Below are 27686 nucleotides of genomic sequence, written 5' to 3' on the forward strand. Positions count from 1 at the left end.
CTTAAGTTTAACTAACCTGAGGACGTCACACACATCCATGCTCGAGGCAAGATTCGAACCTGTGACCGTAGCGGTCGCGCGGTTCCCGACTGTAGCACCTAGAACCGCTCGGCCACGCCGGCCGGCAAATAATTGAGGATGAAGGTTGCAATTTGCTGCACCAAACCAGTCAGAAGCCTGATAAAAAAAATCGAAGAGGAACATGTTGTACCGATTTGCCTGATGGAATCTAGGTGATTCACCGCTTTAGACTGCCATAGCAAACATGACTTTCCTCTCCACATCCTGAGCATGTGCGCAGTTGTCCACTGAACATGATAATTGCATGGCAACTGATGATGTTTAAGTGTGAAGGAACACACTTCATTAGTTCGAGTTTGACCTCCCTTACTCCAGTGAGTATGGGATCAGCCACATGGCTAATGACAGTCCCATACAGCTTAACAGTGGAGACGACGGAATCAGTGACTACCTCAAAAAGTAGCTTGAAAATCCAGAGGGTTCTCTTACGCAGGTCTGGGCTTTCAATGGTAAAAGAGCTGATAAGTCCATCTGCGTGCCTGAACTGGAGCTTGCTTGCAGCGCTGGTAACCATCTTCGTACACGCTTCTTCGTTGATAATCTTGACACTGACGGCATTGGCAGTGATGCACAGGTGAATACCAATGATATCCTGCGACTCTAGATGTAGTTCATCACGTAAGAAATTTTTAATTCATACATTCATGGTCAATGATATTTGTCTTGGAATGTAATCTTGATAGTATTCTTCCAATAGGGGCTCGCCATGTAACTTCAATGAATCTGTAGTAAGTGACTCGCTCTCGTGGGAAGTAGATAAACTCATGTATGGCAGTAGTCCAGCAGGACACTAAGCAAATGTCCTCGCTACTCCATCATCAGCAGCAAACTGCGCCACTCAGCCACTAATGCATCGTCCACTGCCAACACAGGCAATAAGTTCTTTCCATTCCAAAATAATTTGTGTTAAGTGTCAGAAGAGACTTTCCCCCTCACACTCTGTTAATGGTGAAGTGAATAAACAATACCACTTGATTCTTTGCAACTTCTCGAAGGCATTTGAGTGAGTTCCTTATATTAGCCTACTGGACAGTTTAATTTTTTAAGGGCCACGTGGCTGAGAACATGCATGGTTTATTTCCTACGAGGGTGTGATGAAAAATAATCCCTCTGCATTTTTTATTCTGTCTTCAACATCGTTGAGGCATGACATGTCATGTACGCTCAGTCGACTTTCCCGCTTCGTTGACGCTAATTGTAACCCTTTGCCGCTAAAGAGTTCCGAATTGCGGGGTGTAACATGACGACGTGTAACGTAACTGAGTCGTCGTGTGAGAAACAGCGCGCTGTAATCGAGTTTCATGAAACAGAGAAGAACAGACATATGTTAACAATATCTTTTGCGTTTTGAACGTAAGAGTGGTGGGTTCTTTAACAACATTGTGACAGGTGATGAAAGCTGGATACACCACTTTCACCATGAAAACAAGAGAGTATCAGTGGAGTTTCGCCACAAAGAATCAGCGACACCAGAAAAGTTTGACATCACGATATCAGCAGGCAGTCATGCTCACATGGACGTTCAACATGTGGTGCATTCAGCATTCATTCCTAAAGGCACCATCATAAGGTGAGGTGCAAAACGTTATGGGATACCTGCTAATACCGTGTCGGAGCTCCTTTTACCCGGAATGGTGCAGCAGCTCGACGTGGCATAGATTTAACAAGCCACTGCAGAAATATAGAGCCATGCTAACTCTATAGCTGTCCACAATTGCAAAATTGTTGTCGGTGAAGGATTCTGGGAACGAATTGACATCTCGATTACGTCCCATAAACGTTCGACCTGTTTCATGTCACCCTATGTGGTTGCACCAATTATTCGCTCGAACTGTCCAGATTGTTCTTCAAATCAATCACAAACAATTGTATCTCAGTGACATGGCGAAGTATCATCCACAAAAATTCCATCGTTGTTTGGGAACATGAAGTCCGTGAATGGCTGCAAGTGGTATTCAGGTGTTCACAACCATTCCCAGTCAGTGATCAGCACAGTTGGACCAGAGGGCCCAATGCGTTCCATGTAAGCACAGCCCACACCATTATGGAGGCTGTACTGTGCTTCGTTGACAACTTCTATCCATGACTTCGTGGGATCTGCGCTATACTCGAACTCTACTATCAGCTCTTAACAACTGATATTGGCACTCATCTGACAGGCCACAGTTTTCCAAGATTCAGTCGGTATGACCATGACTCCTTGAGAGGTGCTGCACGCGATATCGTAATCTTAGCAAAAGCACTCGCGTCGGTTGCCTGCTGCCATAAGCCCATACCGTTAAATTCCGCAGCACTGTCCTAAGGTATGGGTTCGTCGTTGTGCCACATTGTCTTCTGTGGTTGTTTCATCTAATACTGCATGTCTGTTAGCACTGACAATGTACGCAAACGCTGCTGCTCTTGGTTGTTAAGTGAAGACCTTCGGCCTCTGCACTGTTGGTGGTGAGAGGTAAAATATCTGAAATGTTGTATTCCCGGCACATCTTGACACTGTAGATCTGGAAAACTGTATTCCCTAACGATTCCGAAACTGAATGTCCCATGCGTCTAGCTCCAAATACCATTCGGAGTTCGAAGTCTGTTAACTCCTTTAGTGCGGCCTTAATCACCTGGGAAACCTTATCACATTAATCACCTGAGCGCAAATGACAGATCCACCAAGGCACTGCTCTTTTATACCTTGTATATTCGATACCATCATCATATGCATGCGTGCATATCGCTATCCAATGACTTTTGACCCTCAGAAAACTGAAAGTACGAATTCTAAGAGTTTGTCCACCCACGGAGCATCCTCTCCTTCATTATGGCAATGTTAGACCACACACGAACGACGACACATCTGCAACAATCCGATACCTTGGGTTATTGGTTGTCGATCGTTTTCCATACATTAGGTTATCCTCTGTTTCTAAAACTTAAAGAACACCTTCGAAGACGAAGCAAGTGGAGGTGAGACAATGGCTCTGACAGGCAAAGTTAGACATTCTACAGTGACGGTATTACCTAATTGGGAGAAATGTATTCGTCGGCATGGCAATTGTGTTCAGAAGTAAATACGTAGACATGAAGAATAAAGGTTTAGAATGTTAATAAAGTTAGTTTTATTTATAAGCTTTAAGAGTTTTCACATAAAAATTCAGAGGCTTTACTTTCCACCTCTGTGAAGCACATGAGTGGCAAACTATTAAGAGCACCGATGAACATATTCTGTCTAGTATTTCTGACAAGTTAAAAAACATTGATTGCTATCAATGTGGCGGAATGTGGAAATCAGTACACGATGGATTAACTGCTCACTCTGGGAAATCGAGCAGAAGACAATTGTGTTGTAGTAAAATGTGAAAAGCGCATTTTGGTCTATGGTGCAAGTGTTTTTTACTCAGAAATCAATCACTCTCAAGAAACAAATTACTTCAAGTGGGACAATATATCGGCTATTGGCCTGAATTCAAACGAAATAGATGCTATAAACTAAAAAAATCTAAAAACATAAAAGATCTATTACAATTGTGAATTGAACAATGTTTATTTGAGGAGAGGTATTATCTCATCAGATTCAGGAATTAAGATATGAGAACTGTAAGATACTATACTAGTAAGACTTGGGTTATCACAGCAGGTGTGATCATAAAAATGTGTGGATTAACAAAATAGTGACAGATAAGAGACAAACTTTTCTTACAGATCTGTGAGACAAAGAAATCAACAGGAAAATGTAAAAAGTTATTTAACAGACGTGCAGGCAGCTACCCTTAAGTTTATGAAGATGATCAGTTGATGTGCCTGTCTAAAAAAAGTATTACTTATTGGGAAGACAATTTGTTGCAAAGAAGCTGTATGATATTCTGTCAAATGAGAACTCTTCAGCTTTATTTTATGGATGAAGACAGGTACCAAATTCGTTAGGCTTAATCTATGCCACGAAAATCTTTGAGAAAGTTGGCAGAAATGGAGACCAATATCGATTGTACTGCAGTAACGCTCGAATTACTTAAACAGATTGAATATAGTGCTCTATGTCAGTACATGCTTAATGAAATGGCAAAGACTACAGATCTTTATGTTGCTAGAAGCAATACGACTATCAAGCTGTCAGATATACAGAAATTTATGTATGCAGCTCTATTGGATATCTCAAATACTGACAAGATGCAGAATAGTCTATTGGTATAGAAGAGGAGGAAACTTGAATGGCTTAGTAGATACTATTGTTGACTGGCCCATCATTTGCAGGGCCACGACAGTTACAATACTGAAATGGTTCCCTAATTTCAGGTATTGAAGGGGACTGGGGGTTGTAAAATGGTTGAGTGCAAGGAAAGCCAGTACTGTCAGCAATATTTGGTTATATTTTGAAGTATTTTAAGTCCAGTCTTGTGTTTCATTCTGTCCATCAAGATAAAAAGTCTTATGTTTGTGATAGGATTTTCGTGTCCTTTTATTTAGATATTATCTGATTTTCACGAGGAAAGATGTGAAGCACATCACAAAATTTGCTATGTATGAATTAATTATCTTTTACTAGGTACATCAAATGACGGTTTATTGTTATTTGCTTTTTGTTTTTTTAAGGCACAAATGAATGGCATTTGACTTTTTGTTGTTTGGCTGTGATAATTACACCCAACAGAACTCAGTTTACATTCCAGGGAAGGATTATCCAGTAGGTTAAGAAAAACTTCAACAGAATACATAGTATAAGATAAAAAGCTGTGTTAATTTTATGATGAACACATTGAACAGGAAAATTCTTCACATTGTATCCATACTTGGAAAGGATCACTGTGAAATCCAACGATTGAATCACACACAAAGAATTTTTTGAAACTGATATGTGCCTGCCTATTCATTACAAAGGATTTAAATTACCAGAACCTCAAACTGGATAGGATAACTTTTTAATCTGGAAAAACAAATTGTGGGATAAATTGTAGGTCCAGTTCTAATAAGTTAAACTTTGATGCAGTAACTTGTTGAACTGAAATAATTGAATATTTTAAACATAATTAAATTTGGCAAAGTCATTGTATTTGTTACAACCAGCAGAGGTGGTATCAAAAAATTAAAAAGGTATTATTTGAAATTGGTTCATTTATTGCCAGAATTAATTTGTAGCTGTCATTAACCAATATATATGAACCTCAATTTTTCTTTGTAAAAATAATGTATGTACAACTTTTGAAATTATGTTAATCGATATATCAAAATTTACAAAATAAATATTATTATATCAAGAACACGAATTTACAAATCATGGTTGTGTCAGTACGACAACTGTACTATGACCAGTAAAACAACTGATGTCATTTATTGTTTGCATTGTAAAAGAAAACAGGAATATGAATACCATTCTCAAACAAGAAAAGTTTCAAAATACATCTGTATTTTGTACACACACACACACACACACACACACACACACACACACACACACACACACACACACACACAAACACACACACGCACAGATACATACACACATCTGCACATACATACACAGAACAATCGTATGTGACAAATAGACAATATGTAAATACTCTAAGACTATATTTACATTACAGGCTGATGCAGCAGTGTGTTTCATTAGCGATTTGCACTCCACTGCTACAAGGCAAAGAAGGCAATAAGAACACCGAACTTCTTAATCTGACTTGTTTCATATACGACTGCTAAAAGCAATGGACAAGAAACATAATTACTAAAGTTTCTTTAACAAATAAATTGTTGAGCAATATACATTAACAATGACGATGATGAACTTAATAATGTTGTTAAATGAAATAAATAATAAATAGTACTTCAATGAGTAATGAATGAATGGTGTCTACCATCAATGCAGACTAGACTTAAAGCTTCTGAACTGAGAGAGCTTAAATATGTCACTTAACTGCTGTCAAATGTTTAAAAAACACATTTTCATGAAAATCTATTAGTTAAACAATTCGACAACAAAATATCTGTTGATCCTCAACAATCACATGAACTTGCTGCCTGGATTATCCAGCGTTACTTTTTGAGTGTCTCTGGTTTGTATCTCGTTTTCTTCGTCTTCTGTTTTGTCTGCTAAATCCTTCCTGAAAGCAAAAGGTGAGTATTGGTCTGAATATAGTCATTCAGTAGCTTTGATGATAAAAATGTAAAATTACAGGTATTTTAACGCTGATTGACATGACTTATACAGTATATATAGTTCAGTAAAACTTTGACAAAGGTTAATACAGTTTGTCTTCATTCACAACCTACTGCAGACTAATTGTGTTTACGAAAGTAAATGTAGCAGCAGCAACGTTTGTCTTTCAACTGCTTAATGTGTATTTAAATTTTAGCTGAAAACAATTATTTTCTGCCAGCGGAAACAGATAGAGCATAATATTGTGTAATATCTTCCCCTAAACCTGAAAACAACAATTTGCAAAATGTACCTGCCAGTTAATTGTGGGTATATCTAAGCTATAATGGTACCACAGGGAAAATTATAATCGTTTATGATTAGTTTCTACGGTACATGTAAGAAGTGATAAATTATGCTATGTAAATTGAGAGTGGAAGGGGGAGAAAGGGAAAAAACTATTGATGTCAGCTGCAGCGTGACTTTATAAGGAATCAGTGGCAACAAGTGAACCAGGGATGTTCCGCTTACTAGGCAGTCACGTTAACCACTCCATAGCGTTTATCGCAATTGAAAGGATGTCTCGGTGCACCCCTTGGCCGAATCCGCTTTTCCACTTAGCGCCATCTATCCGCAGTCCCCACGCTCGGTACTTTGATATTTTCGCAAGAGGGCGAACGTAACTGTGCATTCGCACTGAGAATGGTGGATTCATTTCCCTTCGAGCCAAATCAGTTATATGAATGCGTAGTGTCTGCTCTTTCGGACATGTGCGAAAGAATGGATGTCACGTGGAATTCGTATCTGTGATGCATATAATGTAAATTGAAGTTGGGAAAAGGGGGGAGGGAAATGGAAAGAAAGAGAAGGAACTGTTGATACCAGCTGACTGGGACTTCATGTGGAATCAGTGGGGACGAGAGAAAACGTATGCAGGACAGGGACTAGAATCCAGAATCTCCCACTTACTATGCACGTGCATTAACCACTGCACCATCGGGACACAGTGTTTATCGCAACTGAGCGGACTGCGCCTGGATGGCACAGTCACTTACACAACTGCCTACTAAGCAGGGGATCCCGAGTTCGACTCCCAGTCCGGCACATATTTTCACTCGTCACCGCTGATTCCGCATAAAGCCCTGATCAACTGACATCGATAGTTCCTACATTTTCCTTTCATCCCCCCTCCCCCTTATCACCTTCAATTTACATCATACTAGGTGTGACAATAAAGTAATGAGACTGATTTCCTTTACAAGATGTGGTAACCCTACAGGCTTGTGTTGGGACAATATCTTTGACCTTGGTCTATAATCTGCGTCTAGTCCAAGCGGCACATCGATGCAACTGCTCAGTCGTGAGTTATGCTGTAATAACAGTTGTTCGTGTCTCTCGTCACGGAAATGGAACCGCATAATATTGCGCAACGGTACGTCATTTCTTTTCGCGTTAAATTGGGTGAAAACGCGACGACAACTTACGGTAAGCTTCAGGAGGCTTTTGGAGAGGAGGTTATGTCAAGAGCTCAAGTTTTTCGTTGGCATAAAATGTTTAGTGAAGGCAGGACGAATGTTGAAGATGAAGACCGCAGTGGACGACCATCAACCTTACGGACGGATGTCAACTTGGCCAGGGTGCGTGAACTCGTACGATCTGATAGACGATAATCCTTAAAAATTATTGCAGAAGAACCGAACATCAATCGAGAAACGGTTCGTCTAATAATAACTGAAGATCTTGGTATGAGAAAGATTTGTGCAAAAATGGTCCCCAAAACTGTCACACCACAACAGCGAGAAACACGGAAAAACATTTTAGCCGATCTGTTAGAGCAAACGGAAATCAATCCTCAATTGTTAAGCCGTGTTATCACTGGTGATGAAAGTTGGTTTTTTCAGTGCGATCCAGAGACAAAACGCCAAAGTTCACAATGGTGCTCAAAGGGATCACCCAGACCAAAAAAATCTCGCATGTCAATGTCAAAAGTGAAATGCACGCTTGTGTGCTTCTTTGATTCCAAGGGAATTGTTCATAAAGATTGAGTGCCTCCTGGACGAACAGTTAACCAATATTACTACAAAGAAATTTTAGAAAGACTTCGTAAACGAGTTCTTCGTATCCGTGCCAACATCGCTGATAATTCGAGTCTGCATCACGATAATGCGCCATCCCATATTGCTATGTCAGTAGAGCAATTTTTAACCTCAAAACAAATTTCAGTCCTACCACAGCCACTTTATTCACCAGATATCGCACCGTGCGACTTTTTTCTATTTCCAAGAGTCAAAACAACGGCCAAGGGACACCATTTTCAAGCAACACAAGATGTGAAAAAAGCTGTTCTTGGAGGATATTACAGAAGGTGAGTTCCAGTAATGTTACCACCAATGGGAGAAGCGCTGGAAAAAGTGTGTGCAATCAGAAGGGATCTACTTCGAGGAAGACGACACTAAACTTGATTAAAACGGTAAACAACATTCTTTTCACATCAGTCTCATTACTTTATTGTCTCATATCGTATGTATCACAGACGTGTTTCTGCATTGTGTCTGTTCATGTAAATGATGAATTATACACTCCTGGAAATGGAAAAAAGAACACATTGACACCGGTGTGTCAGACCCACCATACTGGCTCCGGACACTGCGAGAGGGCTGTACAAGCAATGATCACACGCACGGCACAGCGGACACACCAGGAACCGCGGTGTTGGCCGTCGAATGGCGCTAGCTGCGCAGCATTTGTGCACCGCCGCCGTCAGTGTCAGCCAGTTTGCCGTGGCATACGGAGCTCCATCGCAGTCTTTAACACTGGTAGCATGCCGCGACAGCGTGGACGTGAACCGTATGTGCAGTTGACGGACTTTGAGCGAGGGCGTATAGTGGGCATGCGGGAGGCCGGGTGGACGTACCGCCGAATTGCTCAACACGTGGGGCGTGAGGTCTCCACAGTACATCGATGTTGTCGCCAGTGGTCGGCGGCAGGTGCACGTGCCCGTCGACCTGGGACCGGACCGCAGCGCAGCGACGCACGGATGCACGCCAAGACCGTAGGATCCTACGCAGTGCCGTAGGGGACCGCACCGCCACTTCCCAGCAAATTAGGGACACTGTTGCTCCTGGGGTATCGGCGAGGACCATTCGCAACCGTCTCCATGAAGCTGGGCTACGGTCCCGCACACCGTTAGGCCGTCTTCCGCTCACGCCCCAACATCGTGCAACCCGCCTCCAGTGGTGTCGCGACAGGCGTGAATGGAGGGACGAATGGAGACGTGTCGTCTTCAGCGATGAGAGTCGCTTCTGTCTTGGTGCCAATGATGGTCGTATGCGTGTTTTGCGCCGTGCAGGTGAGCGCCACAATCAGGACTGCATACGACCGAGGCACACAGGGGCAACACCCGGCATCATGGTGTGGGGAGCGATCTCCTACACTGGCCGTACACCTCTGGTGATCGTCGAGGGGACACTGAATAGTGCACGGTACATCCAAACCGTCATCGAACCCATCGTTCTACCAGTCCTAGACCGGCAAGGGAACTTGCTGTTCCAACAGGACAATGCACGTCCGCATGTATCCCGTGCCACCCAACGTGCTCTACAAGGTGTAAGGCAACTACCCTGGCCAGCAAGATCTCTGGATTTGTCCCCCATTGAGCATGTTTGGGACTGGATGAAGCGTCGTCTCACGCGGTCTGCACGTCCAGCACGAACGCTGGTCCAACTGAGGCGCCAGGTGGAAATGGCATGGCAAGCCGTTCCACAGGACTACATCCAGCATCTCTACGATCGTCTCCATGGGAGAATAGCAGCCTGCATTACTGCGAAAGGTGGATATACACTGTACTTGTCCCAACATTGTGCATGCTCTGTTGCCTGTGTCTATGTGCCTGTGGTTCTGTCAGTGTGATCATGTGATGTATGTGACCCCAGGAATGTGTCAATAAAGTTTCCCCTTCCTGGGACAATGAATTCACGGTGTTCTTATTTCAATTTCCAGGAGTGTAGTTTCTGGCTTATTGACAATACGTTTCATTTATTAAATTCCGAATACTAGATCATAATTTGAATAGTGATGATATTTTCCCAGAATTTATTGCATTTACTCACGAATATTTATTTGGTGGTGCTTGGAAGAGGCTCTTCGGACAATCCTTGTAGTATCGCCAGCATTCACCATCTTCTTCTCCGGCTCTTTCAGCATCCACATACTCTGTTAACACGCTTGAAAAAGGCGATCTGCTTGCTCTGCAAACAAATGAGAAAATAATTTGCTTTCCGATTACTTGTAGCTGAGAATCGACAACCGGTGAGAGGTCTACAAATGACTGATATCACTTACAGTGTTATGTTAAATTCATGATTTATGTGATAATGGAGTCTGTGGGGAAATAAAAATGTTTATATTAGGTCAGGTAATAAATAAAGAAACAAAAATAATTAAGAAAGACAAACAGACATACGGTTACCTAAGGGACTGTGGCGTAGAGATGTACATTTGCGATTAGGAAGCTCTAAAATTGGTGTCTGTTGCCTCGTGCCCGGAAGAGCGTGTAGGCTTTCAGTACAACAATAGGTAACTGCTGTGGGCGTTTCAATTTTATATTTCAAATATATTCAGAGACATTTAAAATTAATTAAAAACAAAATTTTATACCTTCCCATTAACAGCAACATCCTGAGATATTTATATGGTTTTGTAAATACATCAGAGGATAGCTTAAACTAAACACTTTGTTGTTTGCCTAAATTATTAATTAAATAGTATACGTTGTTTGAAAGTGAAATTTAAGTCAAATTTCAATTTTGACACAGAGATTGCTCCTTTCAGTTGTATGACATTATTATTTTCATTTGTTATAATGTCTAAGTGAGTGAAGGGATGAAGACAGCATGAGTGTGATCTACGAACATTTAAATTTCTTATTGATAAATGATGAAAATGTGCGTGAATCTTATTGTGTAGATGAGAACTGAGTAACATATAACTTAAAGTAGCCGGTTTAAAGACTCTAGAAGCAAAATCTTTTCTATTGTTCTTAGGACCATTAAAAATAAGGTTATTTTCAGTTTATTTGATTTTCGGAATAAACTGCGTTTGGAACATTATTAAAGTGAATTCGGAGTTGGTGATTGGTGGAGAAAGGGAATTACCGTACTGTCAACGAAAAGTTATGAAGCAGCTTGGCTAAAAATATGTTCTAACCAATAGAGAGGGGAACGCTAGCCGATCGTGGGAGGGAGCGATATTAGAACACAATCATCTCATGCAGTCGTAATTCATGTTTAGTAGCGTGAGGCAATACACTGCCGGAAAAAAGACTGTAATGCTCTTAAGCACTGGGTTCAGTGGCACCAGGATGTAACAGGTGTACACTAAGGGGCTGAAATGTTAGTCATTCATTTGTCACCGTCGTCGGCGATCAGATAGCGACCAGGAAGCCTACCTGTGCACGCTGTGTTCTGACTCTGCGGGCAGTAACTGTGCTGAGTTCAGAGATGATTAGTTCGTGCAACAGTCACTCTAGGGTAGAACCTCCCACGCCGACGAGTACATTCTCTTCCTGAACCTCATTGTGGGCCTGCGGGAAGTTGGATAGACATGTCAACGGTTTGGTGCACGTGTTGGGCATAATGTATCGGCGCAGTGTCAGGATTTCGAAAGTGGTCTGCTTAACAATCCCACATCTACATCCATACTCCGCAAGCCACCTGACGGTGTGTGGCGGAGGGTACCTTGAGTACCTTTATCGGTTCTACCTTCTATTGTTCGTGGAAAGAAGGATTGTCGGTATGCCTCCATGTGGGCTCTAATCTCTCTGATTTTATCATCGTGGTCTCTTCGCGATATATACGTAGGAGGGAGCAATATACTGCTTGACTCCTCGGTGAAGGTATATTCTTGAAACTTCAACAAAAGCCCGTACCGAGCTACTGAGCGTCTCTCTTGGAGAGTCTTCCACTGGAGTTTATCTATCATCTCCGTCTAACGCTTTCGCGATTACGAAATGATCCTGTAACGAAGCGCGCTGCTCTCCGTTGGATCTTCTCTATCTCTTTTATCAACCCTATCTGCTACGGATCCCACACTGTTGAGCAGTATTCAAGCAGTGGGCGAACAAGCGTACTGTAACCTACATTCATTGTTTTCGGATTGCATTTGCTTAGGACTCTTCCAATGAATCTCAGTCTGGCATCTGCTTTACCGACGATCAACTTTATATGATCATTCCATTTTAAATCACTCCTAGTGCGTACTCCCTGGTAATTTATGGAATTAACTGCTTCCAGTTGCTGACCTGCCATATTGTAGTTAAATGATAAGGGATCTTTCTTTCTATGTATTCGCAGCACATTACACTTGTCTACATTGAGATTCAATTGCCATTCCCTGCACCATGCGTCAATTCGTTGCAGATCCTCCTGCATTTCAGTACAATTTCCCACTTCTACAACCTCTCGATATACCACAGCATCATCTACAAAAAGCCTCAGTGAACTTCCGATGTCATCCACAAGGTCATTTATGTATATTGTGAATAGCAACGGTCCTACGACACTACTCTGCGGCACACCTGAAATCACTCTTACTTCGGAAGACTTCTCTTCATTGAGAATGACATGCTGCGTTCTCTTATCTAGGAACTCCTTAATCCAATCACACAATTGATCTGATAGTCCATATGCTCTTAATTTGTTCATTAAACGACTGTGGGGAACTGTATCGAACGCCTTGCGGAAGTCAAGAAACACGGCATCTACCCGGGAACCCGTGTCTATGGCCCTCTGAGCCTCGTGGACGAATAGCGCGAGCTGGGTTTCACACAATCGTCTTTTTCGAAACCCATGCTGATTCCTACAGAGTAGATTTCTAGTCTCCAGAAAAGTCATTATACTCGAACATAATACGTGTTCCAAAATTCTACAACTGATCGATGTTAGAGATATAGGTCTATAGTTCTGCACATCTGTTCGATGTCCCTTCTTGAAAACGGGGGTGACCTGTGCCCTTTTCCAATCCTTTGGAACGCTACGCTCTTCTAGAGACCTACGGTACACTGCTGCAAGAAGGGGGGCAAGTTCCTTCGCGTACTCTTTGTAAAATCGAACTGGCATTCCATACATGTTACCATAACATTGTTCTGGACGTCTAAGTAGTAAAAACACATTTCAGGATGGAGGTATTGTGCGAACAATGATGGCTAAAGGAATATCATCCAGGAACAAAATCCAGGCACATTTTGCACCTCCTCTGTCACCAAGAACTACTGGAAACTTATGCCTGCAGCAGGATTAAGGTGACATGTCCCTCTGGCCAGGCATCCACTGACATCAGGACAGCATCAAGCATGGCTGCTCTGGCGTCGTAGAATAGTTCAGTGATCTGTCTGTATGCCAGTGTTGCCAGTGATGGACAAACATGTGTATGGCGGAGACTTAGTGAACTGCCTATTCTAAAGTGTATTCGTCCACAACACACAGGTCCCATCCCAGGCTTCATGGAGTGGGGGCCATCAGTTACAATTCGCGATCGCATACGGTGTTCCTTCTGGATAAAATAACCAGAGCCCGCTACATTGCAAGGCTGTTATCTCCGCAAAACTGCCCTGCCATTTGTTTGACAGTAGAATGATGTAAAAATTTTTAGCATGACAATGCACGTCCACCTACGGCTGTTGCGACGCAGCGTGCTCTTATGACAAAGCTGTATTTGATAACAAACATCTGAGGCCAGATGCGGACTCGTGTCCAAAATATCACAAAGATAAACTATTACCTAACAAAAAGTAATAGGCAAATAGTTTTTCTTTGCCTGTATGTTTAAGTAGTTTGGTGCATAACTTACCGAAAATATTGTTATTTAAGTAGAACTCATCCTCTTGTGCACATTTCCTGTCAGTACTATTATTGAGTCATGTATCCGATGAGAACTAAAATATTTTTACTCATCCCATGCTTGAGAATTAATTTCATATAAGACTCCCAGACATTTGAGGATTTACCGTCTCTTAATTATTTAACATCATCTATTTTACGTCGCTTAGTTGACTTTATCAACTCGAGATGACAGTTAGTGATACACTTACATCCACATAAGGATGAAAGCGTGAATTTTCGGAGACTTCTGTCACCGTTATTAATTTAAAAATCTTAGGTTATTATTACGCCATTTTTTCAGTTTTTGTTAGAAATACGCAGCTTTGTTTTGTCTGTGCACAGTAAATGAGGGAATAAGACTTGACAGGAGATTTGAATATTTTTACTTTCGTCCACGCACTGCATTTCACTATTACGTACGTAGGTACATAAGAAAGTAAGTTGCAGACTTGGTTCCAGACTAAGACCACAGCGCAACGAGAGGGGAGCATTGTCGGAAGACAGTGATTGTTCCCGGTTTCTGTAGACACAGTTCTGTCGCGTACGGATAAGAGGCGCATCACAGTGTGAGAGCGAAATGGCGCGGCATTTGGAAATGTACTCTAAAACTGAAGTACGCGAGGCAGTAAGATTCTTGTGGGCAAACTCGTACGCAGATTCACCTTGAAATTACGACAGGATATGGACCAAAAGGAATGTCACGCCCAGCCGTTGCGAAATGCTGCCAACAATTTGACCAAAGCCGCAGACGTGGGAGATGCTGACTTTGCACCAAGAGGATTCCATCTTTTTGGCAAGTTGAAGAAACATCTCGGGGAAAGAGATTTTCTAACGGCAAGGTCGTTCACACAGCAGTTCCATAACGGCTACCTGACCAAGGAGCGAATTTGTGTAGTCGAGGAATTAAACAACTGGTAGAGCGTTTCGTCCGTTGTTACAGAAACTGCGTGAGTTCGTTGAAAAAACAGTGTCACATACAAGTGCAGTACAGCATTTAACAAACAGTTACTTGGTGTGGCATAATAATGTGTAACTTAATTTTTGAAGTCTCCTCGTAGAATATAGGCTGTGTACTTAGCCGAAGCTGAGGATGTAAAAACTCTTGATGCGGAAATGACTTGTACGTGCAATTTTCCACTTTAATGCTAGACTGTCTTGAAGTTCAAATGGTTCAAATGGCTCTGAGCACTATGAGACTTAACTTCTGAGGTCATCAGTCCCCTAGAACTTAGAACTACGTAAATCTAATTAACCTAAGGACATCACACTCATCCATGCCCGAGGCAGGATTCGAACTGCGACCGTAGCGGTCGTGCGGTTCCAGACTGTAGCGCCTAGAACCGCTCGGCCACTCCGGCCGGCTGTCTTGAAGTCACGTAGACACTTCGATCCAGTATCCAAATAGAAAACGAATAGACGGAATGATGGAAGAAATGATTTTGATGAGCAACTACTATATTGATGTGATAAGCCTTAAGTTTCAGCCAGTAACCATTGTACGAGATCTGTTCTAAAAGTTTCGGAACGTTGACTACAAAATTTTTCTACGTTTACCTTCTACTTATTTTGCATTATCTCCTTCGAAATACTCTCCTTCAAAATTGATACACCGCCGTTTCCACTTCCGGAAGCAGTCTTGACACGCCTCTTGCTTGTTCGCGCGAATTTTCTTTTATCTCGTCGATCATTGCAAATCTCCGTCCTCCCAAAGGCGTTTTCACCTTCGGAAATAAAAAAAGTCCGCAGGGGCCAGGTACAGAGAGTGCGGAGAATGAGGCACCACAGTGATGTCGTTTTTTACGCAATAGTCACGCACCGATAGGGATGAATGTGTAGGTGCGCTGTCGTTACGCAAGAGCCATGAACTGTCTCGCCGCATTTCAGGCCGCTTCCTTCTCACATTCTGTCGCAGACGTCGCAACACGTCGCCATAGTACCATAGATTAACAGTTTGTCGCTGTGGCACGAATTCATGATGAACTAATTCCTTAAAGTCAAAGAAAACTGCCAATATGGCTTCGACATTTTACCTGCCCTGACGAGATGTTTTTGATCTTGCAGAACCTTTCCCGACCCATTGTGAAGACTGAAACATGATCTCAACATCATGATCGTAGAGCCACGTCTCATCACCAATTATAATTCCCTTAAGGAACATCTCGTTCTCATTTGCGCGAACCAAAAGCTCTTCATAGACTGCGAGGCGAAGGTTTCCCAGTTTTGACTCATGAGCCGTGTGACGAACTTTGCGGCAACACGATGATGCATTCTAAGGTGCTGTGTCAGGATTCCATGACATGGTCCATCTAAAATGTTACATTCTTCTTCAACCTCTCGGACGCACAATTTCGTTAACGCACCTGACACAGCGTCGTCGGTAGACGTCGAAGGGCGTCCTGAACGAAGGTCTTCCTTAACTTCCGTCCGGCCATTTATCAACGGTGTGAACCATTTATAACACCGAGCACGGCTTAACCACTCATCACCGTAGGCTTTCTGGATCATTTGGTGTATCTCTGTAAAGGTTTTCTTAAGTTTCACCCAAAATCTAATGCGGACGCTTTGCTCCTCTAGCCCCGCCATCTCGAAATTCGCAAACCATGCGACACAACGGTCTACTCAGTGCAGCACTTCAGAACAACTAATAGCCATACAACAATGAAACTTCCTGAAGTTACACATTAAACAGAGGTGTATGTAGGGATACCAGTTGCGTTTTGCTCGAACACACTGTTGACGCAAAATTACGAATGTTCCAGAATTTTTGGCACAGACATAACGAGATTCCGAAATCGGATATTTGAGTGTAAGGCGTATCCAGGAGCAGATGTAGACCCAGATCACAATTTACTAATCATGACGAGTAAGCTGAAGTTCAAGAGTTCAGTCAGGAAGAATTAATGTGCAAAGAAGTGGGATACGGAAATACTAAGGGATGAAGAGATAACGGACTAAAGATACTGCGATAATGAATAGCTCAGTTGGAAGTTCAGTTGAACAGGAATGGACATCGCTAAAGAGGGTAATCACAGAAGTTTCAGAGACAAACATAAGAACAAGGAAGATAGCAGTGAAGAAACCACGGGTAACAGAGGAAATACTTCAGTTGATTGACGAAAGTATGACGTACAAAAATGTTCAAGAAAATTCAGTAAGACAGAAATACAAGTCATTTAGGAATGAAATAAACAGATAGTGCTAGGATTCTAAGGCGAAATGGCTGCACGAAAAATGTGAAGAAATTGAAAAAGAAATGACTGTCGCGAGTTCAGACTCAGATCATATAAAGTCAAAACAATTTGCAATGAGAATTTCACTGTTAAATGCAGAGGAAAGAGCGGATTGGTGGAAAGTGTATATTGATGGCCTGTGTGAGGGAGAGCACTTATCTGATGACGTGACAGAAGAAGAAACAGGAGTCGATAGGGAACAGTTAGGGGATCCAGTATTAGAATCGGAATTTAGAAGAACTTTGCAAGACTTAAACTCAAAAAAGACGGAAAGGAAGGATGGCAGTACAATGCAAATTCTAAAATCACTGGGGAAGATCCAACAAAACGGCTATTCATGTTGGTGTGTAGAATGTGTGATGTGTGAGATGGCAATATGCAATCAGACTTCCAGAAAAAACATCATCATTACGCTTCCGAAGATGGCGAGAGCCGACAAGTGCGAGAAATATTGCAGAATCAGCTTTACAGCTCATGCGTCCAAGCTGCTGACACGAATAATATACGGGAGAATGGGACAGGAAAAATGAGGACTTGTAGATGACTATCCGTTTCGCTTTAGGAAACGTAAAGGCACCAGAGAGGCTGTTCTGACTTTGAGGTTGTTAATGCAAGCAAGTCTGAATTAAAATCAAGGGATGTTCATATGATTTGTCTACCTGGAAAAAGCGTTAGACAATATAGAATGGTGCTAGATGTGCGAATTGAAGACTACGCGGAAAAACGGGCTAACCCTCAAATGTTAAAGCTGACACGTGTTGCCATCTGTAGCTGGGTATGGCAGCTATCAAAATAGACATTGGCCTCATCCCTAAGTGATATTTACGGTGTGAGAGCAATGCCAATTTTTATAGTTCCCGTATTCAGCAACAAATGGCAACTCTTATCTGCAAGTTTTCACATTTGAGGGATAGCGCGTTTTTCCGCGCATGTCTTCAGTTTCGCAGAAAAATAGGGATAAGCTGTAGGGAAAGGTGGGTAATACAATATGTACAAGAACCAAGAGGGAACAATAAGGCTGGAAGACCAAGAACGAAATGTTCGGATTAAACCCCCCCCCCCAAGAACTATGGACCTTGCCGTTGGTGGGGAGGCTTGCGAGCCTCAACGATACAGATAGCCGTACCATAGGTGCAACCACAACATCTGTTGAGAGGCCAGACAAACGTGTAGTTCCTGAAGAGGGGCAGCAGCCTTTTCAGTAGCTGCAGGGGCAACAGTCTGGATGATTGACTGATCTGGCCTTCTAACACTAACCAAAATGGCCTTGCTGTTTTGGTACTGCGAACGGCTGAAAGCAAGGGGAAACTACAGCCGTAATTTTTCCCGAGGGCATGCAGTTTTACTGTATGATTAAATGATGATGGCGTCTTCTTGGCTAAAATATTCCGGTGGTAAAATAGTCCCCCATTCGGATCTCCGGGCGGGGACTACTCAAGAGGATGTCGTTATCAGGAGAGGAGGTATTGAATAGAATTGGGGAGAAGAGAAGCTTGTGGCACAACTTGACTAGAAGAAGGGATCAGTTGGTAGAACATGATCTGAGACATCAAGGGATCACCAATTTAGTTCAAGATGGTTCAAATGGCTCTGAGCACTATGGGCCTTAACATCTTAGGTTATCAGTCCCCTAGAACTTAAACCTAACTAACCTAAGGACATCACACACATCCATGCCCGAGGCAGGATTCGAACCTGCGACCGTAGCAGTCCCACGGTTCCGGACTGAAGCCCCTAAAACCGCACGGCCACCGAGGCCGACCAATTTAGAATTGGAGGGCAGCGTGGAGGGTAAAAATCGAAGAGGGAGACCAAGAGATGAATACACTCAGCAGATTCAGAAGGATGTAGGCTGCAGTAGGTACTGGGAGATGAAGAAGCTTGCACAGGATAGAGTAGCATGGAGAGCTGCATAAAACCAGTCTCAGGACTGAAGACCACAACAACAACAACAAAAGACAGAGATGTAGTCTTTCGCCCTTAGTCCTCAATCTATACACCGAAGAATCAATGACGGCGCCTTGTCACCCTTCGTGCTGCTGACCCCGTCGGAGGTTTGAGTCTTCCCTCGGACATTGGTGTGTGTGTTGTCCTTAGCGTAAGTTAGTTTAAGTTAGATTAAGTAGTGCGTAAGTCTAGGGACCGATGACCTCAACAGTTTGGTCCCATAGTCCTTACTACAAATTTCCAAATCAATGACGGAAATAAAGAAAAGTTCAAGTGCGGAAGTAAAATTCAAGGTGAAAGTATATCAATGATAAGATTCGCTGATGTCATTGCTATCCTCAGTGAAAGTGAAGAACAATTACAGGAGCTGTTGAATGGAATGAACAGGTTAATGCGTACAGAATATGGACTGAGAGTAAATCTAAGAAAGACGAAGGTAACGGGAAGTAACAGAAATGAGAAAAGCGAGAAACTACAAGCAGGAAGAAGTAGATGAAGTTATCGAATTCTGCTACCTAGGCAGCCATATAATCCAAGACAGACGGGACAAGGAAGAAATAAAAAGCAGTCTAGCACTGGCAAAAAGAGGATTCTTGACAGAGAGAAGTCAGCTAGCACCAAACATAGGTCTTAATTTGAGGAAGAAATTTCTGAGAATTTACGTTTGCAGCACGACATTGTAGAGTAGTGAAACGTGGACGTGTGAAAACCAAAACAGAGGAAAATAGAAGCATTTGAGATGTGGTGCTACGGAAGAGTGTTGAAAATTAGGTGGACTGATAAGTAATGAGGAGGTTCTCTGCAGAAACGGCGACGAAAGGAATATGTGGAAAACACTGATAAAGAGAAGGGATAGGATGATAGGACATCTGTTAAGACATCAGGGAATAACTCCCATGGTACTAGAGTGAGCTGTAGAGGGTAAAAACTATAGAGGAAGCAGACTGGCAATACCTCAAGCATATAACTAAGAGCGTAAGGTGAAACTACTACTCTGGGATGAAGAGTTTGACATAGGAGAGGAATTCGTGGCGGAACGTATCTCTCTCTCTCTCTCTCTCTCTCTCTCTCTCTCTCTCTCTCTCTCTCTCACACACACACACACATACACATTCACACACACACACACTCGAACTTATTTTCGCAGTATGTACGTGTTCCTAGTGGAAATAAAATGATGACGTATTTAATCAGGTAAATATGTGAGAAATAGCTACTTACGTGAAGAAAAGCTTCAGCATTTCTCCTAGTAGGCCGAAGCGTTCCACAGAGTGCCCGTGGACCTCACAGATTGCTCTAAGAAGGCAAGCGTGACCATCCATCCCGAAACTCGAAAGGAAATCCTCCACAGCAGCATAAAGAAGAGCTCTGGAAACAGTTTTAAAAGTCTTACTTTCTCATCCCTCAGCAAAACTTACTGCACAATAAATAAAACAGCATTATCATCGCTTGAAGTAAATGGCACTTCATTAAAATTTGGATAAATAATGTCAGGAACATTAAAAATAAAGTCTAAAGTGAGAAATGTGCTTTTGCGTAGTTCACAATCATAAAGCAGATTTCAGTTTAGCCAAAATCGCTCACAATGGTCTCAGAATATATGTCAATTATACCAGCACAGCCATTATCCTCCTCGTCACCAATATCATGACTGTCATGTACAACAAGTTGAGGGAGTTGAAAATATATAAGTCGCCAGATCCGGGTGGAATCCCACTTCGGTTTCACAGAGGGCACTGTTTGCAAATGATCCCTTAATTTGCTTGCATTTATCTCGAATCTCTCGCCCAGCTCAAAGTTTCAGGCACTGGAAAAAAGGCAGGTTACTCCTGTGTATAAGAAGCGTAAAAGAACGGATCCACAAAGCTACAGACTAATATCCTTAACATAAGTTTGCTACCGAATTTTAGAGAAAATTTTAAGTTCGAATATAATAAATTTTTTTGAGACAGAAAAGCTTCTGTCCATAAATCAGCACCGATATACACTGAAGCGCCAAAGAGACTGGGATTGACATGAGTATTCGAATACAGGGTATGTAAGCAGCAGAATAGAGAACAAGTGTCTGGTGCAGTTGTTAGATCTGTTAATGCTGCTACAGTGGCAGGTTGTCAATATTTAAGTGAGTTTGAACTTGGTGTTATAGTTGTAGCACGAGTGATGGAACACAGCGTCTCCGAGTTAACGATGAAGTGAGGATTTTTCCGTACGACCGTTTCACGAGTGTGCTGTGAATATCAGGTATCCGGTAAAATATCAAATCTCCAAAATGCTGCAAGAACGTGACAGAAGTGCAACCCTTCCGCAAATTCCTTCAGGTTTCAATGCTGGACCATCAACAAGTGTCAGCGTGCGAACCATTCAACGAAACATCAGCGATATCGGCTTTCGGAGCCGAAGACCCACTCGTGTACCCTTGAAGACTGCACGACACAAACCTTTACGCCTCGCCTGACCCAGTCAACACCGAGATTGGACTGTTGATGACTGGAAACATATTGACTGATTGGACGAGTCTCCTTTCTAATTGTATCGAGCGGATGGACGCGTACGGGTATGGAGACAGCCTCACAAGTCCATGGCAGCTTCATGTCAGCAGGGAGCTGTTCAAGCTGGTGGAGGCTCCGTAATGGTGTGGGGCGTGCGCAGTTGGAGTGATATGCGACCCCTGACACGTCTAGATACGACTCTGACAGGTGACACGTACGTAAGCATCCTGTCTTTCACCTGTATCCATTCATGTCCATTGTGTATACCGACGTACTTGGGCAAATACAGCAAGACAAAGCGACACCACACATACCCAGAATTGCTACAGAGTGGCTGCAAAAACACTCTTCTCAGTTTAAACACTTCCGGTGGCCCCCATACTCCACAGATATGAACAGTATTGAGTATATCTGGGATGTCTTGCAACGTGGTATTCGAAGAGATCTCCACACCCTCGTACTCTTACGGATTTATGGACAGGCTTGCAGGATTTATGGTGTCAACTCGCTTAAGCACTACTTCAAACGTTAGTCTAGTCCATGCCACGTAGTGTTGCGGCACTTCTGCGTGCTCGCAAGGGTCCTACCCGATAATGGCAGGTGTACCAGTTTCATTGGGTCCTCAGTGTATAAAGCAACGCTCATGCGAAAATCCGATTGCCCTTTTCTTACACGATGGAGCATCGATGGAGGTTAACAGGCGGATTCCATATTCCTACATTTCCGGACAGCGTTCAAAACCTTGCCCCACCGCAGGCTGTTAACGAAAGTCCGAGCGTACAGAATAGGTTGCCAGATATGTCACTGGCTCGAAGGCTTTTTAAGTAATAGAATCCAGTATGTTGCCCTCCATGGCGAGTGTTCATTGGATACAAGAGTATCGTCGAGAGTGGCCCAGGGAAGTGTGATAAGACCGCTCTTGTCCTCAGTATGCACAAATAACCTGACGGACAGGGTGAACAGTAACCCGCGACTATTAGCTGTTGACACTGTAGTGTACTGCAAAGTGGTGTTGTTGAGTAATAGTAGGAGGATACGGGATGCCTTGGACAGAATTTCTATGTTCTGTGACGAGTGGCAGCATGCTTTAAAAGTAGAAAAATGTTTGTTAACACACTTGAGTAAGAGAAACAAATCTGTAACTTTCCAATACAATGTTAGTAATGTGCTGCTTGATACAGTCACGACGATAAAAAATGTCTAGGCGTAACGATGGAAAGCGATACGAGCACGTAAAGACGGTAGTAGGAAAGGCGAAAGATTGACTTAGGTTTATTGTAAAAATTTCAGGAAAGTGTAGCTCATCTATAAAGGAGACCGCATAAATGACACTAGAGAGACCAGTTCTTGAGTCATGCTCGAGTGTTAGGGATCCATATCAGGTCGGACTGAAAGACGTCGAAGCAACTCAGATTTGTTACCAGAAGGTTTGATGAACACTTGTGTACTGACGGAGAGGCTTCGTGAGCTCAACTGGGAATGATTGGAGGGAAAACAACGTATACTTAGCGAAACACTGTTGAAAAAAATTACAGAAACGACATTTGCAGCTGACTGTGGAAGGATTCTACTGCCGCCAAGATACATTCTGGGGAAGGACCACGAAGATCAGGTTAGAGAAATTAGGGCTCACAAGATTGTATATAGATAGTCGTTTTACAAGTGTAACAGGATAGGAAATGACCATTATTGGTACAAGATACCATGTCATGCACCACACGGTGCATGCCAAGTACGTATGTAGATAAACAACATCAAAATCGTCATCAACTATTTAACATCAACTGTTTGATAAAGTCCTTCTTTTCCGTGCATTACGTCCTCCAATTATATGTATAGCTCCAGTATGTTTTCTAATGTCATCTTCCTACCTTCCATTAGGTCGTCGTCTCGGTCTTCTCTTATCCACGTTACTGAGTTTTTAGCGTAAAGAGGTGTAGCAAGGTACGGTTGCAGAAACATTTGGGTGTGCTCCACGAACAGGAGTCACAGCCTGAGGTCCCTCACTCCGTTACTCCCGTGCCATTTCATTAGGCCAGAACACTACCTTCCCAGGAAGTCACAGGCGGCAATACAGCCTCTGACAATCCTACCCAGGGTACATCATCCTTCCAGAACCCGAAGAGTTTGGCCAGACAAGTGAACAGCGCAAACCACGCATGTCTTTCTTCAGGGCTCCAAAAATATGGAAATCACATGAGGAGAGAACGGGACTGAATGAAAGATGTGTAAGGGCTTCCTAGCGAAACTTCTGCAACCTCGGCGCCTTGTGGGTGGACATTATCTGGCAACAAGTTGATGCCGATGTCAACATTCCTGGACGTTTGGACTTGGTGGCGCTCTTCACTTTCTTGGTAAGTGTCTAGATGAACAAGTCGAAAGGCTCAGCGATGTTGTCGGAAGGTATAGTTCTGTTGCAGGATAATGCCCGCCCAGATGTCGCCAAGGTCGTTTCAAGTGTACCGCAGAAGTTACGCATCTCCCATACTGTCCTGATCCATGCCCATGCGATTTCCATGTTTCTGTCTCCCGAAGAAAGACATTTGTCGCTGTCGATTTACGAGTGTTGCAACTTTAATAATGGCAACTATTTAATTACAGCTCGCACAAAATACATACGTGTTTCAAAGTGTTACTGACCTTCAAAGTAGTCACCAGCATTGTGTACAACCCGTTGCCAACGATGTGGAAGTCGTAGGATACTCTTAGCAGTGCCAGTTGTGTTGAGAGTTCGAGCGGCGCGGTCTATTGCCCGACGAATTTGTAGCAGTTCTGAAGCAAATGTCGTGAAGTGTTTCCTTCAGTTTAGAAATCGAGTTGTACTCAAGGGGGCTTAAGTCAGGGGAGTGCAGTAGGTGGTATAGCACTTAGCATCCCCATCAGTCAAACAAATCAGTAACAGCTTGCACTGTACGTGCTTGAGCACTGTCCTGCAAAATGATGGCCAGGTCCTGCAAAAAAAGTGTCATTACTTCTATCTCTATGCTGTTCATTTTTGGAACACAACCTACGGCCAACTTAGAGACAGATGTGATGACACTTTCTGCAGGAACTGACCATCATTTTGCAGGACAATGCTCAAACATTTACAGTGCTAGCTGTTGCTGATTTGTTTAACTGATGGGGATGCTAAGTGCTATACCATCTAATGCACTCGCCTGACTTAAGCCCTCGTGAGCTCAACTCGAATTCTAAACTGAAGGAAACACTTCCCGGCATTCACTTCAGAACTGCTACAAATTCGTCGGGCAATAGACCGCGCCGCTCCAACTGTCAACACAACTGGCACTGCTAAGAGTATCCTGCGACATTCATATCACTGGCAACGGGTTGTACACAATGCTGGTGACTACTTTGAAGGCCAGTAAAACTTTGAAACACGTATCGATTTTGAGCGAGCTTTAAATAAATAGTTGCCACTATTAAAGTTCCAACCATCGTACTTCGGACGAAGAAGCACTCGCCTAGGTAGAATCGTAGTTCCATAGGCAACCGCAAACATTTCTCCATGAAGGCACTGCCCGCCTTGTTTCACAGCGTGATAAATGTATCAACTGTTATGGCGATTACTTTTGAAATAACAAACAGTTTACTTACTTTTTTCCATCTGCTTTGTTTTCATTTGACTGTCCTTTATATTTTACCAAGGTAAAGTTTTTGCTGATTTACAGCTGGTCAGTGTGGCAAATTATATGACATACTCTAGATCTTTTTAACGTTTATAGCTACTGAATTATGACACCGGCTATATTCTTTCTTTTGTGGCATTGTAAAGACCTTTCGAATAAAACTTCTGTGTAAATTGGATTAAAAATTATTTGCATACGTCACAAAAAACGCCAAACTGTAAGCTCTTCGTGAAAGTCGTACCTTGATGTATTTAGTTGTTCAGTGCTGCGTTCCAGAAGATACAGGATAGAGCATACATACACTACTGGCCATTAACGTTGCTACTCCAAGAAGAAATGCACAGAATAAACGGGTATTCATTAGACAAATGTATTATACCAGTACTGACATGTGATTACGTTTTCACGCAGTTTGGGTGCATAGATCCTGAGAAATCAGTACCCAGAACATCCACCTGTGGCCGTAAAATGCCTTGATACGCCTGGGCATTGAGTCAAACAGAGCTTGGATGGCGTGTACAGGTACAGTTGCCAACGCAGCTTCAACACGATACCACAGTTCATCAAAAGTAGTGACTGGCCTATTGTGACGAGCCAGTTGCTTGGCCACCACTGATCAGACGTTTTCAATTGGTGAGAGATCTGGAGAATGTGCTGGCCAGGGCAAGAGTCTAACATTTTCTGTATCCAGGAAGGCCCGTACAGGACCTACAACATACGGTCGTGCATTATCCTGCTGAATTGTAGGGTTTCGCAGGGATCGAATGAAGGGTAGAGCCACGGGTCGTAACACATCTGAAATATAACGTCCACTGTTCAAAGTGCCGTCAATGCGAACAAGAGGTGACCGAGACGTGTACAAATGGCACCCCATACCATCACGTCGGATGATACACCAGTATGGCGATGACGAATACACGCTTCCAATGTGCGTTCACCGCGATGTCACCAAACACGGATGCGACCATCGTGATGCTGTAAACAGAACCTGGATTCATCCGTAAAAATGACTTTTTGCCATTCGTGCACCCAGGTTCGTCGTTGAGTACACCATCGCAGGCGCTTCTCTCTGTGATGCAGCGCCAAGGGTAACCGCAGCCATGGTCTCCGAGCTGATAGTCCATGCTGCTGCAAACGTCGTCGAACTGGTCTTACAGATGGTTGTTGTCTTGTAAACGTCCCCATCTGTTGACTCTGGTATCGAGACGTGGCTGCACGATCCGTTACAGCCATGCGGATAAGATGCCTGTCATCTCGACTGCTAGTGATACGAGGCCGTTGGGATCCAACACGGCGTTCCGTATTACCCTCAAAACAGTCATTGGATCTCGACCAACGCGAGCAGCAATGTCGCGATACGATAAACCGCAATCGCGATAAGCTACAATCCGACCTTTATCAAAGTCGGAAACGTGATGGTACGGATTTCTCCTCCTTACACGCCGCGTCACAACAACATTTCACCAGGCAATGCCGGTCAACTGCTGTTTGTGTATGAGAAATCGGTTGGAAACTTTCCTCCTGTCAGCACGTTGTAGGTGTCGCCACCGACGCCAACCTTGTGTGAATGCTCTGAAAACCTAATCATTTGCTGCATATCACAGCATCTTCTTCCTGTCGGTTGAATTTCGCGTCTGTAGCACGTCATCTTTGTAGTGTAGCAATTTTAATGTAGAAGGGCGCCAAGTTGCATACGTCTCAGCGAAAGGCAAGGTTTCGCGTTTTAGCCTACTAGAAAGTTTCAAAGCAGCACAGGCTGGTCTTGGTCCTGGTAGAGCATCAACACACGTAGTTACCTCTCGCCTCCGTGGAAGTTGGCGTTGGGCGGCGCCTTGGGCGGCGGCAGGGAGCGGCCGGAGCGCCTCCTGGAGAGCAGCTGTGAGAGGTAGTCGGCCAGCAGCTGGCCCGTCATGCGGCCCATGGAACGCGCCAGCAGCGGTGGCAGCACGCCGTACGGGTTCTGGTTGTCCGTCAGCCCCAGCTTGTCGAAGTCGACTGCAACAGCGCCACTCCCGTCACTCACTCTACACCTGCTAGAAACTACCTTCCACAATCCGCACGTTTTTTATGCAGGGCACCCAAAGCTATTGAAGGTCATGATGAATGAAGATACTGCTGACAGCTTGTAAAACGTGGTTTTAGTTGACTACAGTACTGGATTCATGGCTTACAGCTGCATCGCCGGCCGGAGTGGCCGAGCGGTTCTAGGAGCTACAGTCTGGAACCTTGCTACCGCTACGGTTGCAGGCTCGAATCCTGCCTCGGGAAAAGATGTGTGTGATGTCCTTAGGTTGGTTCTAAGTTCTAGGAGACTGATGACC

General features: G+C 43.3%; 1 protein-coding gene across 1 annotated transcript in view; it reads right to left on the reverse strand.

Moving 5' to 3' along the window:
* Positions 1 to 4796: 4796 nt before the first annotated feature.
* Positions 4797 to 27686, reverse strand: part of LOC126272283 (uncharacterized) — a 309339-nt gene continuing 286449 nt past the window's right edge. Inside the window, exons 3-6 of the mRNA XM_049975041.1 lie at positions 27162 to 27360; positions 20469 to 20615; positions 10303 to 10440; positions 4797 to 6158 (exon numbers count right to left, since the gene is read on the reverse strand). Of these exons, the coding sequence (XP_049830998.1) occupies positions 6059 to 6158; positions 10303 to 10440; positions 20469 to 20615; positions 27162 to 27360 (584 nt within the window). The 3' untranslated portion in view covers positions 4797 to 6058. The remainder of the gene's footprint in view (positions 6159 to 10302; positions 10441 to 20468; positions 20616 to 27161; positions 27361 to 27686) is intronic.

This window comes from Schistocerca gregaria, chromosome 5 (assembly GCF_023897955.1).
Source record: "Schistocerca gregaria isolate iqSchGreg1 chromosome 5, iqSchGreg1.2, whole genome shotgun sequence".
NCBI lineage: Eukaryota > Metazoa > Arthropoda > Insecta > Orthoptera > Acrididae > Schistocerca > Schistocerca gregaria.